The 20542-nt window shown below is 45.0% G+C and overlaps 1 protein-coding gene across 1 annotated transcript in view; it reads left to right on the forward strand.

Moving 5' to 3' along the window:
• The window catches only part of CORO1C (coronin 1C), a 63371-nt gene that overhangs the window by 24958 nt on the left and 17871 nt on the right, over positions 1-20542 (forward strand). Inside the window, exons 2-3 of the mRNA XM_080976879.1 lie at positions 2500-2699; positions 17005-17127. Of these exons, the coding sequence (XP_080833005.1) occupies positions 2505-2699; positions 17005-17127 (318 nt within the window). The 5' untranslated portion in view covers positions 2500-2504. The remainder of the gene's footprint in view (positions 1-2499; positions 2700-17004; positions 17128-20542) is intronic.

The following is a 20542-nucleotide window of genomic DNA, read 5'->3' on the forward strand; positions in this document are numbered from 1 at the left end:
CACTACTAGATGTTTGTCCTTACAATTTGGCAGCTGTTTGGGCTGTGTGGAACCAGCTGGTAGCCTGTTCCCAGGTGGACCAACTGTACCTGAGACACACTCCATGATTGGCTCCTTGTTGCCAGTCTCTGCAGAAAAGGTTGGGCAGTCCTCCTCCTAGCCCTAGGACAGGGCTTTAGTAAGTTTCAGGTGCTTTGGAGAATTGCCTCCGTTGTAGTTGGCCTGGTAGCTTTAACAAGTTTTATTGTTTCAGGGTTAATGTTACAGTCTCTGTGTGTAGTATCAACACGCTGCGTATAAAGATGTCTGACTTGGAACAAAGCTAGCTATAAGGCAGAGCACCTCTCAGAAACCTGGGTGCTTCAGAAATCGTGGCTGCATTTTTAGAACACTACCAAAAATGCTGAGATTTTGCTGGAAGCTGATAGAACTCTAAAGCATTTTCTCTTGTTTATAATGCAGCGTGCACTACAGATGAGCTTTTGCAATTTAGTATTTCTATGTTTTGCTTAGTTGATTCACATTCTTAACTGTAGATGTACAGGCCATTAACTTCACTCACAAATTTACCAAAAACAGATTACCGTATTTTTCGCCCTATAGGACACACTTTTTCCCCTCCAAAAATGAAGGGGAAATGTGTGTGCGTCCTATGGGGCGAATGCAGGCTTCGCACACCTCTCCGCAAGCAGTGGGAGCCCAGCACTGGGCTCCCACTGCTTGCGGAGAGTTGCCTGCATGCTGAAGCCTGCGCTCGCTGAGCTCAGCGCGTCTAGGCTTCGCGGACCTCTCCGCAAGCAGCGGGAGTCAGCGCTGGGCTCCCACGGCTTGCAGAGAGCTGCCTGTTTGGGGGCTGGGGTCGGGGGAAGCTCGGGCTTCCCCCGCCCCAGCCCCGCGCCTGGGGGGGAAATAATTTTTTTCCCTTTATTTCCCCCCCCCCAAAAAAAACTAGGTGCGCCTTATGGGACGGTGCGTTCTATAGGGTGAAAAATACGGTATCTTTGTTTAGGTTCAATCACACAAGCAATTAAGGGTTGTTGTTTTTTTGTTTTGTTTTTAAAAAGGGGATCTGTGTGTGTCAAGAACACTTCCCTAATCCTTATTTTCAGGCAGATTTGTGTGTAATGGCCCACACCTTACGTGGGGTGGGAGGAGGCGGCATTTGATTTGATGGTTTGGTAACCAGAGGTTTCTGTCAAGGACCTTGCGCTTAAGCCCTTTTTTAGTTCTCGCTTGGAATTTTGTGAAATCCTAATCAGGGGGAAGATGTTCCCAGTAGTTTTCAGCAGGGCTGGTGCTGAGGTCATTTGACATGTCAAATAGTATGACCGGTTGTTTGTCGGTGGTCAGATATTCTATGCAGCCACAATGCCATGGCTAATCAGAGAACCTTACCTAACATTGAGTTAAAATAATTCAGTTAAATGTTTTGCTTCTATTGCATCACAATAAGTTAGCTAATTTATAATTGTAATTAGCATAAGTATCATACCTGCTGATAATTCTATTTTTATTGTTCTGATAAAGATAAAGCTTTTTATGTACTCAACCAACACTGGACAATATTTGATGAGACAATTGATCATGGTTTGTTTTGCATGGAGTTGGTTTGTTTGTTGGTCTGGTCAAATGTCCAAATGTAGTCTTAGGTGGTGACTTTGGAGAGTATCGTTTTTGGCAGCGTTCTTGATTCTCATGAGATTGTTGCCAGTCATGTTGACTAAATTGGATGTCCTCCCCCACATGCAATCATGGATATTTGTTCTTTCCTTCTTCTGAGTTTTGGCATATTTCTAGTGTTACTGCAATGTTTTTGGGAAAGGTTCCTATTCTGAAACATAATGAAGACAAAGGAAGGGTGCAAGCATCAATGTGCTTACTCCACAGTAGCCCTGTTAAGCTTGGGTGTGTACTCAGTAAATTTATATTCTGCTTGAATAGCTGAATAATAGGCTCCCAATTACAACAAACCATTCAATAAACTACAGTGAACTCAGAGAACCAAACAACAGTATTTAAACAAAATAGTTGATCTGGATTATGAGTTAGCTGGCACTGTTCCAGAGCTCAAAATTAGGTATTTGGAAGCACAGAATTGTGGAGTTGGAAGGGATCCCAAGGGTCATCCGTCCAACCTGCTGTGATGCAGGAATCTCAACACACGGTCCTCCATCCAATTTGAAACCATACCAAACCATTGCAAATTATCTTGTCAGTGGAGCAAAGGAGTTACCTCGGCTGTTCCAGGGTCCTTCCAGATGGGTGTTTATTGGTGCTCCTCATGTGTGCAAGGCGTTGTTTTTTCTCTGTCCACACAATGTCAAAATTTCAGTATGTATATTTTCCCTACTTAATCCAGAAAGGGATAATCTGATGTATTTTTATTTTTTAAAAAATGTTGCCAACAACCCAATTGCGATATTAAACCTTCATCTGGAAGCACCCTAACTGGAGGAATCAGAGAAACAGTAACCCATGCTGAATTTTCTTCTTCTGCAGAAACAATGAGACGAGTGGTACGACAGAGCAAGTTTCGGCACGTCTTTGGTCAAGCAGTGAAAAACGACCAGTGTTACGATGACATTAGAGTTTCTCGGGTGACGTGGGACAGTTCTTTTTGTGCAGTAAATCCCAACTTCGTTGCAATAATAATAGAGGCTAGCGGTGGCGGTGCATTCCTGGTTCTTCCTCTACACAAGGTAAGTGGTATTTTAAACAATAGTTTAAACGTGGTCCTGTAGCTTACTCTGCCCAATTATTACAATATTTTATTTTTCCTTCAGAATACGAAAAGTCCAGTAGATAGAAACATAGGTCACGTGACTGCTAGAATTTGGTGTTGTTGGCAACGCATTCATTATAGTCATTTTGTATCTTAACAAGCACCAGTCTAATTCAGGAGAAGAACAAGTAGCTTGCTAGCTTAGAGGCCTCTCTCTCTCTCCAAACTAACAGCTCCCATCCTTGGCACATTGTATTTGAAATTGCTTTAATTCTTTTTTTAAATAGAAATGTGAAGACATACAAAATGGAAAAACTGCTTCCACAGTTATAAAGCGAACGTGTGTGTAGGAGTGGGACCCTGCTAGCAGGCTCCACCTACTGACTTATTGCAAGTTCAGATGGTTGAGTGAACATAATAGAAACATCAGGAGCTTCCTTATACTGAGTTGGACCATTGGTTTATCTAACTTTCTTTTGTTTACACTGACAGTGTGTTGTCCAGGGTTCAGGCAGGGCTTCTCCCACTGTATGTGGAGCTGCTGGGGATTGAACACATCATCCGCCACTGAGCTGCGGTCATTTGGAATGTCCATACATAGCCTTAACTTTGCAGTCAGGGATCTTGCTTCTTGTATGTAGACTCAGAATTCAGAACCTGGGCTAAAATGAATTAGTATTTTTGTAGGGGACTAGGAGGCCAAAGGCCCTGATGGTTTATTTTGAATATTTGTGTTCTGCCTTCTGGTTGACTTATTTTCAGGGCAACTTACCACAGATTTCAAAAAAGCCCTGTCCCAGCGCAGCTGATAGTTGGATCAATGTGGCCTTTTTAGGCAGGAAAACAGTCTCCCCACAGCTGCTCATTCCCTGACCAATGGCTTGAGACTGATCTGCCCCTTGACATGATGATCTTCCTGGGAGGCAGGGAGCACAACCTCCTATGGCCCTTGTTCCTCTGAACCCAGTATGTGTGTTTGCTTCCCTTCAGTTCTGCAGTCTCAGGGTAAGTCAAGGACTGCAATAAAATGTTGCAGCATGAAGTACTATTTGGTCACTCTTTATGTTTCCTAGCAACATTCAACATTTTGTTCCCACTGAACATACTCAGTCCTCATTGGATTGTTTTTGGGTCTCTTCCGTTAGGATTTTTCCTGTAGGGTTTTTTTTTGGGGGGGGGGTTCTTTCACAAACCTTGAGGGTTCTCCCAAGCATGTTGATGTATCTCTGTTGTGCATGGACGTTGTTGCTTTGGTTGCAGACCCTTGCAGACTGAAAATTTGAAACAGAAGGAATAGTTTATAATTCAGGGTATCTGTTAGATAAGCTAAGTACCAGAGGGTTTTCAGTATAATAAAAAACTAGCCCAGAACCTGTATGAATATTGTGAAATCCCATTCCTGTGCAGTTCTGTTAGATTTCCTTACTTGTGATAAGTGAAGCTGCCAAACAGCACTTAATATGCCTTTCTTGCAGCAAGGGCTTGCTTGCACTGCTCCTCAGAAGAGACAATAGAATTTCAAGCACCCCTAGTCTTCTTGAATTTATCTGTTCCAGTCTCAGCCGGACAGGCTTCCTTCCTTCCTCTGTGTGGATACTCTTAAAGCCACATGTGTTTTAATGTTGAAGCCCTGCTGGTCTTTAGGTGGCTGTTGCTGTCTGAAGCAGATATGGTGCCTTTCAGTGGCATTCAAAGGGTCTGTTAAGGCCATGTGAGATTTTAGGGAGCTGCTTTGTGGAGAACCTACCTCCCAACAGGCTGTTGCCTCCCAGCAGGGAGGGCCAGGCCTCCCTGTAACATTTCTTGCATGAACGGGGCTGGGGAGAGCCAGCCGTGCCAGCAGCATCCGGCAACCGTCCTGTTCTTCCAGCCTCATTCTGTAGCAACAAACAGATCAAATGCCTCTCTTTTTCTTCCTATGAAAGCTTTTGCCATATTCTTCTAGCAGGAATAATAACTATGATCAGAGTCCTGGTGTAGAAGCCGCCACAATTTACTGTGTGGGTGTTTTCTTATGTGCTTTGTGGCCCTGATGCTGGCAGGGCAGACAAGTGCCTATTTCCCACTCTCATGGGGGGGGGGCAGAGAGAGAGAGAGATGGAGGAAGCCGAGCTGCCTGTTCTTTGCATCTCTCTCTCTCTCTCTCTCTGCAGCCCTGCCTCCTCCTCCTGCAGCAGCAGCAGCATTTCCACAGCTGTCAGTGCAGGGCTCGACAGTGGTTTTTACCATATATGGCCATTACAGCTCTTTGGGTTGGGAGGCAGGCTGAATAATTTCCACCCTTTGCTTTGATTGGCCACTGTGAGCCTGGAAGAAGGATGGGATAGGAGCTCTTCTGCAAAAAAGGGAGAAGCAGCTTTGAGTCAAGTGGAAAGGGCGGCTTAACTCTTTGCTGCCGGGTTTTTGTATCGCTCGTGCATGTGCCAGCGGAATTCTACCTGGCAGCTTCTCTCTCTCTCGATTTCTGAGTGTGCAAGTGAGTGGGAGGTTTAAATAATTCTCGTACGGTTACCTGGGGAGACATACCATGTGCAGTTCTTGACAGCCCTGGCTGTAATGTGCTATGCATGGAATTAAAAAGCAGGGGGGAAACCAGTGCTGTTAAAGCACCTCTTCCCTTTACGGCAAGGAAGGGGAAGGATGTGCCAAATGCCTGGGATGGCAGAAAGTGCAGCAGTTTGGCTTCACATGATCAATAAATTGCTTTTTTATTGCAGAGTACTTGAGAAGTCTGCACTTTTATTTTTAAAAAGCAACCTTAGATTAAAAAGTGAATATGAGGAAGTAGATCTTCAAGCATTGCTCAGAGCCCCCTCTTTCCCGCAGGGAATCAGAATTCAGGTGTAGGAGGTAAAGGACCCCTGGATGGTTAAGTTCAGTCAAAGGTGACTCTGGGGTTGCGGCGCTCACCTCGCTTTTAGGCCTAGGGAGCCAGCGTTTGTCCATAGACAGCTTTCCGAGTCATGTGGCCAGCATGACTAAACCGCTTCTGGCGCAGTGGAACACCTTGACGGAAGCCAGAGCGCACGGAAACGCCATTTCCCTTCCCACTGCAGCGGTACCTATTTATCTACTTGCACTTTGACGTGCTTTCGAACTGCTAGGTTGGCAGGAGCTGGGACAGAGCAACGGGAGCTCACCCCATTGCGTGGATTCGAACCTCCAACCTTCTGATCAGCAAGCCCAAGAGGTTCAGTGGTTTAGACCACAGCACCACCCGCATGATATTTGTGGAGACTTGACACCCGTGGCTACTGTATCTAGGCACCAGCAAAAGCCAACCTGAAGTGGGATTGTGCGTGCCTGAGAGCAGCCCTGTTCTCCTGCTCCCTGCTTTCTCCTTGGCAGAGGGCAGTGAGTGGCCCTGCTGAGACCAGACATGTGGCAGTGTGAGCTGGGCTTTCAGCAGAGTAGGGGCTCTTCATCAGATGAGCCTTCTTCATTTTGGCCATGATCTTTTACAAACAAGATGAAACTTTGGGAGAGGGTGGTGCTGTGTAATTCCTTGGGAATATTTGGCAGCTTGAGTTAAAGGCTTTAACTAATTTTCCTGTTAAGCCAGATGTTGTGAATAAAACTGGGAAGTTCCTTGTGTTTTTCCTTTCAGCCACGCAGTCTTTTCTTTAAGGGACCAACTTCTTTTAGTGAGTGTGTGTAACGGCAATCATTTGGAGCTCTTGTTCGGCAATGATGCTGGAAAAGGTGTCAGAGGCAGATTGAACAGCAGAAGTACTTTATGTCTGGAGTTCTAGTTCAGAGAAATAGCAGCTGAAGTTTTTGGACCACATCACTTCAGATTGTTTAAAGATATTTCTACAGAAGATAATTTCCTTCACTAAGGATGTCAGAAGAGTGTTTAAATTTCTGTGTTGGGGGAGCTGGTTTGCATGGGGAAGCATTCAGCATGTAGGAGCTGTTATCTGCATGCTGACATGGTATGTCCTGCTTGTAGGCAGGATCTGCATGGCCGCTGTTAGAACAGCAAGCGAGAGTAGAGAGTCCCCAGCAACTGGGGTTCTGTGGCTTCTGCTGAACATCAGTGGCTGAAATCAGTTGCTGGGGAGCAACAAGTTGGCTGTTGCCTTCACATATTTTTTTGAGGGCTTCGCAGAAGCACCAGGATGGCCAGTGACAGAAGCAGTGTCCTGGACTAGTTGGGCTTTTTGGTTTGATCCAGCAGGGCTTTTCTTATGTTTAAGGCCTAATTCTCGAAGGAGCTAAACATACTTCTTGACTAAGAACAATGAAAAAGAGCCCCAGAGGACCAGAAATTCTGAAACTGACCACCCAGGTGGCTCTGAGAAGTCCACAACCAGCACATGAAGGCAGTGGCCATCCCATTGTTGCCCCCAGCAACTAATATTCAGAGAATTCAGCCTCTTTGGGGTCATGAAGCTTGTGGATACTCTTCTGGAGGAAAGTCCCTTCTGCTTCTGAAGCTGATAGCAAAAAGGTTTTCCATTATAAAAAGCTTACAAGCTGTGGCCCTGCCCCTCAGAATGGCCTGTGGGAGCTCTCTCTGCTGCTGTGCTGCTCCACTCAACAGCTGATGGGCAGAAGGCCGTTCCTGGCCGTGGGCTCATCTGTGCAGCTTCCCTGCCCTTTCTGGCGAGATTTAGGGGAGGAGGAAGGGGGTCTGCGCTGCCCCTTAGATTACCCTTGTGATCTATGCTTCTGAATAGGTAAAACAGCTGTTTAGAGGGTGCTCCCCACATGTGCATTTCGCTTATGCATGTGGGGGCTTGGAAAGTGGGGAAGTTGCCTGTATAATCTAGGGCAGATGGGCGGGACTTGGCCAGAATGGTCTGGTGGGTTCTCCACCCCCTGCTGCAAGGAATTTCATGCAGTCCTTACCACTGATTGCAAAACATGTTCCTTTAAGGGGGGAAATGGCAACTAAAAAACCTAATGATGCACTTACATCCTTTATTTCTGGCTTTTTTGTCTTTTTGTGAGAATATGGGATATTCTCTCCTCTTTGCATGAAACTTAATCTTGCTTCTCTCCTGCTGTGGTTTCTGTTGCCTCTTCTCAAAAGCTAGCATTTTCACAGGAACAGTGTGCAAACCATTGCATGTGCAGGATAAAAGCCCCCACCATATGTTGCACCCATGCTTGGTCTTTCCTGCCCTTCAATGTTCCTTCTGGGCATTCGGTTGTGTCATCTCTGAGGGATATGGTGTTTCATCTTACTGCACAACTGAGAAATCAAGAAACCTGCAGTTGCCGGGGAATATGCCTATAGTTTGCATCTGTATAATCTGCATGAAACCTTGGGCCCTTCCCCTCAACCTTTCCTGGTCCTAATTCCTCCAGGAAGATCCCTTTTTGAACTTACTTGCATGTGCTGACACCAGAAGCCTTCGCAGGCATCCCTTGAGGCTCTTCCAGTGGCTGGGGTGGGGGGGGGGGAGTGCTAACAGAAGTACATTACTACTGTTTTCTTCTGTTGAGGGATTATCAGCACTTTCACTCATAAAACTTGCCTATGAAAATGTTGGTTTTAGTTTGAAACTTGGCGTGCAAATCTGAAGCTTGGGAGCAAAAACCCTCCTCATTTTTGGAAGCTGCACTATTTGTTTTTCTGGGGAAAGACCAGAATTAAGAAATGGCATCTCTTGCTTGCTCCACACAGCTGAACCTCTGCCAGCCAAATATGTCATTCCTGTCCTGAGAGCAGTGAGGAAGAAACTGCAAGTGTTGGGTTACTGTAGAAGTTAAGGTCTGTGGACTTTGTGGCATGGAGTGAGGCTGTGACTAATAGGGCAGGCCAGCAGCCAGTAAACGGGCAAGCCACCAACCTAGGATTATCACGTTTCTTGTTCTTTGCCTTCTCTTTTATGCTCACAAGGAATTTGATGTGGAAGTGAAGCCTTCAAAATTCAGCCCCAGCATCTACTAAGTAGACAGTTTTGTGGCACAAGTTAATTTATCAGAAATGAGTAGCATCCCATTCTTTTGTGATTTCTCTAAATTCAGCTCCTCCTCCTCATGTTAATATATACTTAATATATATTTGACTGAGGGCCTGTGTAGTGTAACTACAGAGGCAGTGTAACTAACAGAGCAGGGTGGTCCAACACACGGCCCGAGGGCCACATGCGGCCCTCGGTGAATTTTTTTGTGGCTCTCAGCCTCATTTGCCCGCCCCCCCATGTTGCCTTCCCAAAGCCTGGTAAGTGAGGTGCTGGCTTTGGGAAGGAGGCATGAGGATTCTGACAGGGTCCTAGAGTCCTCCTTCCTCCTTCCCAAAACCTTGTTAGTACTTTCCCAGCTTACAACACAAAAAGAAATTGTACAACGTTACTATAAAAACAGGATTTCAGCCATAGTGGCCAGTCTTGTAGATCAGGGCTTCACGGATGACAGAGAGGAGGGCATTCCTGAGGGCAGTCACAGTGGTTCAGAAGTAGTGACACAGAAAGGTATTCTGCTTCTTCTGGTTTCTAAGGAATGCAAGCTAGATACAGTAGTACCTCAGTTTACGAACTTAATCCATTCCGGAAGTCCGTTCTTAAACCGAAACCATTCTTAAACCAAGGCGTGCTTTCCCTGATGAGGCCTCCCGCCACCGGTGCCCTTCCACCATTCTTAGACCGAGGTAAAGTTCACAAACCAGGACACTACTTCCAGTTTAGTGGAGTTCGTAAACTGAATTGTCCATAAACAGGACTGTTCTTAAACTGAGGTACCACTGTACTCTTCTAGATTTTGCCATTCTCCTCCCCTCCCAATACAGTAGGAGCAACAAACTGCTGTTCAGTACTTGAAATGCGGTAGCTGTGCCAAGTACTCAGTTTCTTCCTCTGGCAAGCAAGTTGGCAGTTTTGTTCTGTCTGTATCTGTCACAGCTAATTTTGTGGTGAATTTCTGCGCATTGCCATAGATCTTTCCAGGGCAGATTTTCCGTAGAAACTACTGCATTTTCAGGGCCCTTTGTTTTTGGACCTAGCACTTCTCTGTGTTCCGTTGTAAGCACATGGCACTGAGCAATGAAGTCATTTGGCTGCTTGGTTCGTAGTCTTCCCAGTGGGTTGAGATACCAGCCCTATTACTACCTCTTAGCTATTTGTATATTTGAAAAACTATTTGAGTCGCACAGGCCTGGTGAGGCTCCTCATGCTTTCTAAAAAAAATCCTTGAGCCATAAATCATTTGAGTCCTGATAACAAATCACGTAGCTTTAAAGCTTGTCTCTTGCTGACCATGGCGGTCTCCAGCAAGAGTTTCTCCTGCACAACCTGCTTTGAGCTGAATGGAATGGGAGCAGGGAGGGGGGAGCCCACGGAGAGCCTTGTGTTACTTCCGTTTACTCCAGTAGGGCCTGTGTGCTGGAGGAGTTCCTGTTGAATTGCAGCCTGTGGTCCATGGATCAGACTAAGGTAGTTTCCTGAGAAAAACATGGCGACCCTTTGTTTCACACACCGTTTTTGTTTCTACCATTTCAAGATTTGGATCCTGCAAAGCAAGGCCCACTTTCTAAGTGTGATGGTGCTCTGCGAAATGTAGAACTACAAACTGGATATTATTGTTTACTAAATTATTATTTATTAAAGGTGTAAAAGGTGCTTTTCACAGCCAGTCCGTTGCTCTTCAAGACTTCCAACGTACTTCTTTCAAATGGAACTATCTGTCAGAACCGCCCCCGATTACTATCAGCTCAACTCCAAACAGTGCTAAGTTATGTGTCCTGGGTGGTTCTGCTCTGGGCAAGATGTTTTTGATTCCAAAACCCCATATTCACGTTTCAATCATTAATTTTTCCACCTTGTTTCCCCACTCTTACAGTCCCATAGGACTATAAAGACACAATTTATATGCACACCTTGCTTCTTACCCCCCACCCCACCCCACCCCACGTTAGCTCATGAACATCTTCAGTCTGCTACTGGAGCTGTGTAACAGGCTTAGGGGACTTTGAATGAGTTTTGCTCATCATCTGACAGCTGTTCATGTTTCAACCACTTGCTTTGCTAGAACTTTCAGTTGCTAACTGATGTTACCTGAATGTATTCTGTGAGTTTTGATGGAAGGTACAAGCTTTGTGTCCCCAGAGCAACTTAAATGGCTCTGTAGCAGGCTTTTGGTGATGGTGGTGTTACTATATTCCCCGTTTCCTTATCTTAACATGGAGAGCTTGGCCAGCTTGCTGGATGACTGATGGCCATTTGGTATGGTCTGCATCAACTCTATGGTCTTCATTTAAGTCTAGCACCTGGGTATAACCCATCTGGTGTTGGTAGATGTGGGTGCTCTATAGATGCAGCAGGTCTTGTTAAATGATGAGAGGTGGGACTGAGGTTTTGAACCTTGAGGTGGGAGTGAGTTGCTGCCAGGCCATAGGAGAAACTGTTTCTCTATGAAGGAGAGAGCTTCGTTTGCGTTTCAAACCCATTCTTTGTGATCCAGTTTTCTTCCCCCCTCTGCTCCATTCTTTAGCATACACAAAGCGGAATGTGCAAGTTGGTGCCACTTCCTTATTTCCAGCTGGGGCGATAACAGACATTCCTGAGGAAGTGACTTTCTACATTCAGTTATCTAAGAAGTATATTTCTGTGATTAGCTGCCTCTTTCTATGAGAAAGACAGGGTTAGTCATGGTGGAAGACTGCACCAGTTTTCCTGCCCATCCTATCAGGACTTTTACACAGAAATCTATTTTGGCCTGTGTGACTTCATTAAATGGTCTTATTTGGCAAACTTTAAGCCCTCTGGAAGGGTTTGTGTGAAAAGCTAGCTTATTTATTTTATTTATCAGCTAAATTTCCATACTGCTCTTCATCCAAGGATCACAGGGTGGTTTACAATATAAAAAGACAAAAGTATATAACATAGTAACAAACAAATACCCCCCCCCCCAAAATAGCCCATAGATTGTGTAAATAGCCAAAGGCCTGAGAGAAAAGAAACAACAAAGGTAATTGTACAGGATGACCAAAGCAGTTTCTGTGCCAAAACTCAGTGTAAAGCCCAATTGAAATGGATCTAGAATATCAGTTTCCTCCAAGAGCATCTGGATCTGTTCCATGACCACCCACTCAAGAACCTTTCCCCAAAAAGGGAGAATAGCAACTGGCTGGTAGTTAGTTAGATTTTCAGAATCTAGGGAAAGTTTCTTGAGTGGCTTTGCCACTGCCTCCTTCAAACAGGCAAGGACCACTCCTTTGCGTAAGGAGCAGTGACCACCTACCTTCCTGGCCCAGCCAGATATCCCTTTCCTGCTAGTTTTCATCACTCATGCGGGGCGAAGGTCCAGAGCACGTGGCCACTCCAGCTGATCCAGGCACCTTTTCCGCATCCTCAGGCCTTACCAGCTGAAACTCATCCAACACAACAGGACTAGACTGTGCCTGGACACCCCTCGAGATTCATCTGCTTTAACAGTGGATTCAAGATCCCTGCAGATGCAAGCAATTTTGTAGTCAAAATGCTTTGCAAAAGAAGTCAGTTAAGGGTTGTTTTAAGCATAATATCCCATACATCTACAGTGGTACCTTGGGTTACATACGCTTCAGGTTACATACGCTTCAGGTTACAGACTCCACTAACCCAGAAATAATACCTCGGGTTAAGAACTTTGCTTCAGGATGAGAACAGAAATCGTGTTCCAGCGGCGCGGCGGCAGCAGGAGGCCCCATTAGCTAAAGTGGTGCTTCAGGTTAACAGTTTCAGGTTGAGAACAGACCTCCGGAACGAATTAAGTACTTTTTTTTAAAATATAATTTTTATTAACCGACCAATCAAATCAAATCACATCACATAAATTCCGAATTACAAAGCCGAATTTTAAATTTTTGTTGAGGGGACCCATATTTCAAGTTTCAAAGGGGGATTCTGATCATCTTCTTGCTACTGCGTTCATATCCAAATCAGTCCAAATAAAGTTCATAATTCTATCCAGTCTTATCTTGCTGTTTCCACATCTCATCTTATTCGTACATTTTTTCTTTTTCCTTTATGCTCTCTTCTGATAATCTCCTTAAGCAGATAAACACCAATTATATCCTGTGTGGATTTTTCCGTTCGACCAATCCTCATATCGTGATGGTTTCCATATATCATCACTTTCATAAATAACATCACTCTTTCCATCATTAATCTCAGGGTATGTCGTTCTTAAGTCCCTCTGAGGAGTCTCACCCACAGTATAAAAACAGCTCTTTCCTCCTCCCAGACTCAAGTCCTCCGACAGAGCTTACCAATATGGTGACGGCATTGTTAACTGCGTCATTCCAGAGCTCTTAAACTTTCCACGCTTTTCTTAAAACATGCTTTGGTTAGAAACTTTATCTCCACACAGTCGTAAATCCACAGCTTAAGTCATTAAAGTGGCATTTCTGACTTGTGGGGGGGGGATCTTGTTTAATCACATAGAGGAAAGAAAGAAAAGTCCCCCCCCCCCCATCCAGTCCCTTTGCCATACCGAGTCTTGGCTGTCTTCTCAAAATTGATGCTTGTTCTTCCGACTCGTCTTGCTTATCAGAGAACTCTTCAGTTAGCAGTCTTTACTCCCCCTCCTTCCTTCAAATATGTGCATTCGCTTCTTCCTAATTGTTCCTTTTGAAGTTCTTGCAGCTAGCGGCACGGATCAGAGACAGCGTCCAGGAGCGCCGAAATCCACAGGAGGGCATTCTGCCTAGTGCCCCCATCCCCTCAAATTCAGGGGTGGTATAGGGCACAGCGGGCAAGGGCAGCCCCCCCCCACAATCCGGGGGGGGGGTAGGGAGGCTATTTACTCCCATCACAGCCTCCTAATTACCCCCTGTGGGTCGGAGAGGTGTTATTGTCAGCCATCTTCCGATGCGCCCCTAGTGGCCCCCCGGAACGAATTAAGTACTTAACCCGAGGTACCACTGTAATTGCTAGGAATTGTTCTGTGCTACAGCTGCTCATTTGTTTTTATCTTAGTTTTATCAACATCCATAATGATTGCTCTAAAGTGACCAGCCTACTTTTAGGCACTTAATTTTTTTTAAGTGCCAGTGTGGTGTAGAGAGCCAGTGTGGTGTAGTGGTTAAGAGCGGTAGTCTCGTAATCTGGGGAACCGGGTTCGTGTCTCCACTCCTCCACCTGCAGCTGCTGGGTGACCTTGGGCCAGTCACGCTTCTCTGAAGTCTCTCAGCCCCACTCACCTCACAGAGTGTTTGTTGTGGGGGAGGAAGGGAAAGGAGAATGGTAGCCGCTTTGAGACTCCTTAAAGGGAGTGAAAGGCGGGATATCAAATCCAAACTCTTCTTCTTCTTCTTCTTTGTGGCATTTAACATTAAAAACAAAACAAAACACTGTCATGATGCATATTGCAGAAAGTAGTACTAACATACTGTACATGTTCGCCCTAGTGAGGAACCAGGATTGTATTTTGGGATCTCTCCCACCCAATGAGCAGGTTTGCACATAACACTAAGCCATGGTTAGTGACCATAGTTTGCTCTCAAGCCATTCAAAATCAGGTTCTAATCCGGATTTCTCAATCTCTTATATGAGAGCAATTTGTAGCTAGCAGTAACTTTGTTTTGGACAACATAGTTAACCATAGTTACTGCAAATCAGGAGAAAGTATTATTATTTTTCCATGGATAGAGTAAGAAGCCTATGAATCTGCAGGGTTCAAGAATGGTTTGGTGGTTGGTGAGATGACACATAAACTGGGCAAATCAGAGGGTGATTCACATGATCCTAAAAGTAAGCTAAAATGTGAGTTGCAGTGAATTGTGCTTGTGGGTGCTCTGTTGCAGACCAAAGTCCCATTTGACTACAACTGACTCATTATTGGAAGCCTTTGTGGTGAGGAATTTAGTAGTTAATTTTCATAGCTGAAAGCCCATCTTTTCCATTCTGATGAACCTCTGTAGGTCTTAATCTGGTCTGTGACCACTGAGAGACCCTGCCAGTCTGATTGGTGAAGCTCATCAAACAAGAAAAACCCCATTTTGATTCTGAGATTGTTTACCAAGTTTTTAGTAAGTAGTCATTATATGTGAATAAAAGACTCCTGGTTACATCCCAAACTGTGACACACTTGGTGTAAGGGCCCCTGCAATTATATTTGTTTTTCTCTTAAGCGTATAAAAGGGCAGTAAGATAATAACACGAAGAGAGTGATAATTGTAGGTCTGCGTCTTAGCAAATGAATTGCCATTTTAGATAACTAAAAAAATAATAAAAAATCATACGTTCCATTCATTTCACACAAGCTGCTGAGTGAGACTGAACACTCAGCTGTTTGTCTGAATGTTTGGTGTTTGGTTTTAATCTTGTTCATACAGACGGGAGGCATTTGCAAGTTTAATATGTATGCAGCAGCTAATTTTTCCCCTCTCAGTCAAAATCCTGATTGACACATTAATACATGTCTGGATTACACAATGTTGGTTCTCTCTTAAGATAGTTCTGTATTTTTCTCTTTAAAATGTTCAAGTGTTGCCATGTTAGAGAGTTAAATTTTTCACAAGCCCCTCAACCTGTTGATTTTGTTTTCCTTAGATGTAGTACTTATCTCCCGCCGCCCAGACCATTCATCTACCACTCCATTTAGATTTTGGCATAGAGGAAATACGTTTTCCTTCCTCCCCACCTTCTTCAGTGTCTTATATGCAAACTGGCAGGCAAAAAGTTGGGAAGCAGATGTGGGGGAACTTTTTCGGGCCAGGGGCCACATTTGCTTCTGGGCAGCCTTCCAGGGGGCAGAGGCAAAGTGGGCAAAGCAACAGGGGTCAGTTTTGTGCAGTTTCTACACACACTCACACAACCCTCTCTATCCTGACAAGCAAGGGGCATGATCAGAGCACAGCGACACAAGGGTGTGGCCTAGAGGGAGTTAGGGGGACCAGATGGACACATTCAGCCCTTGCGCCTGAAGGACTCCACGCTGGTGTAGGGATGTCTTCCTCAGTAGGCTCACAGGCCTCTGAATCTTTGCCCTTTCTCCTCCTGAGTCATTTTCTTCCCCTCAGTCCTGTCCATGATGTTTCCTGTCGACAGGGGTGGAGAGCCTTGTCTTTCTGGATGGTGTTGAACTCCCAACTCCCCTCAGCCCTCAACGTTGGTGGGCTGGAGGATCACCACCCCTGCTTTAAGATAGTGTGTACATGCAGATAGAAGCTGCTGCCCAGGGGCTTGCAGGTGATAGTGTGCTGGCTTGGTCTGACACACCATTGGCCAGCAAACAGTTTGGTGGTTCCTTAAAGGTTGCAGTAGCAATTTGCTCTTTGATCAGAGGCTGTGCATATTCACCTCTCCATCTGGTCACGGGCACAAGATAGGCATTTAAGTGGGCATGCCCATGACACGTTCCTAGCTGTGAAGAAGAGATACCTCTCTATTCAGTTTCAGTGGAACTGTAAGGATTGCTTCCTGTTGCTGTGCCTCATAGTTCTTTAGGACTTGCCCCTCTCTCCTGATTTTGACAAGCAGGTTTAGGTCAGTCTGCAAGAACTAATGGCTATCGCTGTTTCTGAAACCTTATGCACAGTCAACTCTGAATTGGGGGGAAAACTCACTTCCCTGGAATTAGCAGTGCAGTAATTGGATGCATGATCCAGGGTTCAAGCAGCATAAGGAGCAAAGAGTAGCTTAGGAAACCCAGTCATAGGTGTTTGTGTCTGAAAAAGGCAGCTGTCATGGATCTGCCTACAGTTCAATAAATGGAGTGAGTTTTAAACACTTAAACAAGTGCAAATCTTTGGAGAAATACAGCTTAAAGGTTTTTCTGACATTACAGCCATGCAAACTTTGAAATAAGTTTGGAAAGTTGCCCTAGCTGCAGGGAAAAGCACCCCTGCTTGCCTCAGCTTCAGTCCTTGCCATTTCCATTCAGAGGATCTCTGGTAGCATCAGTTAATGGGAAAGGCCTCCCTCATCCCATCCTAGGGAGCTGTCAGTCAGAGTAGGCAACACTGGGATAGATGGCCAAACAGTCTGATGGAACCCCAGGAGAGCTGCCGCCAATGTTTGTCTATGTGAATTTCAGCAATTAACTTTGCCTTCAGTTAACCTATTACAGTCAAGGTGTGACTGTTAAAAAGCCTTAGCACCATACATTTCTATATTTTGTGTGTAAGAGATAATTTACTGAACATGAAGTGCTGACTTTGGGGGTGTGGAAGTTGTGACCTCCAGAAGTTTGACTGCAGTTCCCATCATTCCTGACCATTGGCCTTCTGGCTGGGACGGATGGGAGTTGTTGTTCAGCAACATTTGGAGAGAGGCAGGTCATCCATCCCTGGCTTGTTTGTATTTTGTTCCTTGTTCAGTACATTACAGCACTTTTTTCATTCTCTTCAGACAGGTAGAATTGACAAATCCTACCCCACAGTTTGTGGCCATACGGGACCTGTGCTTGACATAGACTGGTGTCCTCACAATGATCAAGTCATCGCCAGCGGCTCAGAAGACTGCACTGTCATGGTGAGTCGCTGCATTAAGCATCTCAAAAAGTTGTTTCTTGCTTTCACTTGGAAGTAGTTTTGTAGCCCTTCATTAAGTTAGCCGTATGGTAGTCATTTTAAACTGGCAGCCAGTCATCCTTGTTCCAGCTTTAAAATACAACTGCTGTGGGCTCATAGATGGTACACTGAAAGGCAGAAAATATTACTTGCATTGTCGCAGCATGCAGAACTGGAGTGAGTAACACTGAAAGGAAAATTGGCCTTCACTGCACTTGAAATGGTTCTGTGCTGAATTTTTGTTTGTCTAAAAATTGAATTAAAAAGCCACAATATCAAGATAAGTGGATTTAATTTTATATAGCACTAAGTTCATACCTGTGTGTTGCACCTCTTAATCCATCTCACTTCTGGATTTGTTTTCTATCTCATGGTGGCTTATCCTGCACCATCTCCTGTGATCTCACGTTGGAAGACGTTGACATTTAAAAAAAAGCAATTTGGGTTTGCAGAGTTCACCACTAAACAGGATTGTGTGCTAAAGGATGTTGGAACGTACTGTAAGAAACATAATTCAGAAGGCACATGAAATGTAATGAATGCCGTCTGGAGGTTCGATAGAAGTTAATTTGAGCTTCTTGACAGAGAGAGATATTTGCCTCTAACCCAAGTTGCTTGGAGAAACTTGTTTGGCATTGGAGGAGAGTGATTTTTTTTTTACAGAGCAGTTTGGAGTTTGGTGACAACTGATTTTTTAATGAGTATAGGGGGGAAATGTCCAAAGCAGGGATCTTCTCCCTCCGTGCACCCCCCCCCCCCGCATTCATTTTACCAGTTGAGAGACAAGAGGAATCATGGGAAGTTTGAGTGTCTGTGGCCATTTGCTGTCTGCTTACTGGGGAGAACTGTGAAGACCCTCGTTTGCTGTCATCTACCGCTGCCTCAGAATGGTAAAGCCATTTGTTCATTAGGGACCTAAAGTATCTGAGGCTGTGTAGATACATAACTTGAGCAATGAGCTAGAAAATGGCATCTCTATCCTATTTTGTATTTAGGTATAGCCTTATCTTCAGGACTGACCCCAGGGAAAACCGGTTCTTCCTGTTGGATAGCTCAAGTTGACTCTAGTGATATCACTTGCCTTTCCCTTCTCAGGACTGTTTAAAAAAAAAAAAATGTTATGAGTTGATATGGTTTCTAACAAAATGTATGTTCAATTGAATGCCTTAAGAAGGTGTTTTTTTTATTTTTAAGTGTCTTGAGGCTGGATCTCTCCTTCCTAATCAGGATTAAGCCCACATTTCAAACCTACCACTTAGCACAGCTTCAGCACCTGGTGACATGTTACTCCAGGGTGAGGAGCCTTTGACAGGTGGCAGGAAAGCCAGCCTATCCACGTCCCTTGCACAGTGCTTCCCACACGCCTGACAGCCAGCTAGTTGTCGAGCACCACAGCTCCAGGGGGTTTGCCAGCCCAGTGCTTGGCAGCCCTGAACTTAGGGCTTGCAAAGCTTTCTGCAGGGCTGGGCAGGGCAATTGAGTTCCCCACATATGGCATCGGGTGTGGAGCAGTTGGGCATGGTTTGAGGGGATTAACCTCACAGGCCAATTTGGGACCCCTTCCAGGCAGTGTTTGAAATCCCCTGGCTGCCATGTTCCACTTGCGACCAAGTGAAGATGTCTTGTTGCCAGGTTTGGTGACTGGCATCTTCACGATCCGGCTGACGCCTTGCAAGTTGGCTGGGGAGGAAGGAGCATGTGGCTCCATTAAGGGGCTTTGGTGGGGAGAGGAAGAGGCAGCATCTACGTGCTGCAGAAGAATCCCGGAGAGGAGAGGAGGAGGAGGAGGAGGAGGAGGAGGAGGAGAGAAATTGGGCAGCGTGCACATGCTGGGGTGCAGCCTTCAGCTACTACAGCCTGCCGTCATTGCCGAGAGGGGAGAGAGAGAGAGAGAGAGAGAGAGAGAGAGAGAGAGAGAGAGCAGTAGCAGCAAAGCAGAAGTCCAGTCTGTCTCCTGCTAAGGGAACAGTGGCAGGAGCGGCAGGAGCAAGCAGCTTAACTGCCCTGCCTGGCGCTCATACCTGCCTCTCGTTCTATTTCCACCTATTCATTGTCCTCCTCCTGTTTTGTTCTTGTGTTTCTCTCTCATCTCAAGTGTATGGTTGGGATAAATGATAACAGTAGATAGTTATATTAATATTATAATTGCCTTTTCTCTCTGGTCAAGTTGGAGGGGGTGGGATAAATTTCATACCCTTTTGGCCGTAAGCTTAATGTCCATGCCTCTCCCTGGCTTGGAACAGTGTCATGTGATTTGGCCCGACTTGTTGATTCCAGGTAGAGCCCTGAGACAAGAAAGCTGTATTAAGATGCAGTGTGGGGAAACTAACTTTTAAAAAATGACTTTTTATACTGATTTTAAGGTATCTGTTTTGTTTTTGGATTAAAATATTGTAAGTCACTTTCAGTTCCCATGGCAAAAAAGTAACAACAGTCATACCCTGGAAGTTCCAAAAGAGCTACAAGGAGAAATTAAACATTGGGAGGAATTTCACAGAGTTTAAGATTATTAGAATTTTATGTGGGAGATGGAAGGGGAACTAGGGAGAATGATCCAGAGGAGTGGTTTCCAAACTTCCCACCCACAGTTCACTTGAAAACTGCTGAGCATCTGGGTGGATTACTTAACGGTTTTTCTACCTGTGCCTTGCAATCTTATGGAATTCAAACTGTAATACAATTAATACAAATCATTAGAAACAAAAGAAGCAATAGACATACAATTAAAATCAATGTGAATATTTATTGTGATGGATGTGCCGCTAATTCCAGCTTGAAATGGGCCTACTGGCCGTTCATTCCCCATCCCTACATTACATGCAGTTGGGAATTTCTTTCCCTGTTTTATTTTAAACTGAAAAGCAGCCTTGGGGACTGCAATTAAGGGGGGTGGAGGAAAAATAGGTTACTGAGCTATTTGCTCAAAATCATCCTCTCCCAGATGTTTTTTCACCTTATGGAGGAGGATATGGGGAACCAAAGGAAAGTATGGTAAATGTGCGTGGGGATAGTGATCTTGGGCTGACACGCAGCACCAAGAGCGAAGATTAATAGCTTTTCTGCTATTAATAGTACCTTTCTAGGCTGCTTTTCAGTTTTTGAGATAACAGCTCCAAACTAAGAAATTGACACAATCACGTGGCTGAGGCCCTGCTCCATGTCCTCAGAGGCGATCACTTTTGAAGTCCCATAATTCCTCAGAGATTCTCCAAGCAGCTTCGCTTTGCTCATTTTGCCACCAGAGCAAAATATTTTTACGTTTTTAAAAGGTCTTCCTAAACACCCTGATGGCAGTCAGTCTCTGATTGAGTTTCCCTTTTACCCTCTTCTTACATGGGGACCCCCACAGACTCCCATCCAGGTCCATTCAGACCCAT

The sequence above is a fragment of the Podarcis pityusensis genome (assembly GCF_964106645.2).
Source record: "Podarcis pityusensis genome assembly, chromosome: 13".
NCBI lineage: Eukaryota > Metazoa > Chordata > Lepidosauria > Squamata > Lacertidae > Podarcis > Podarcis pityusensis.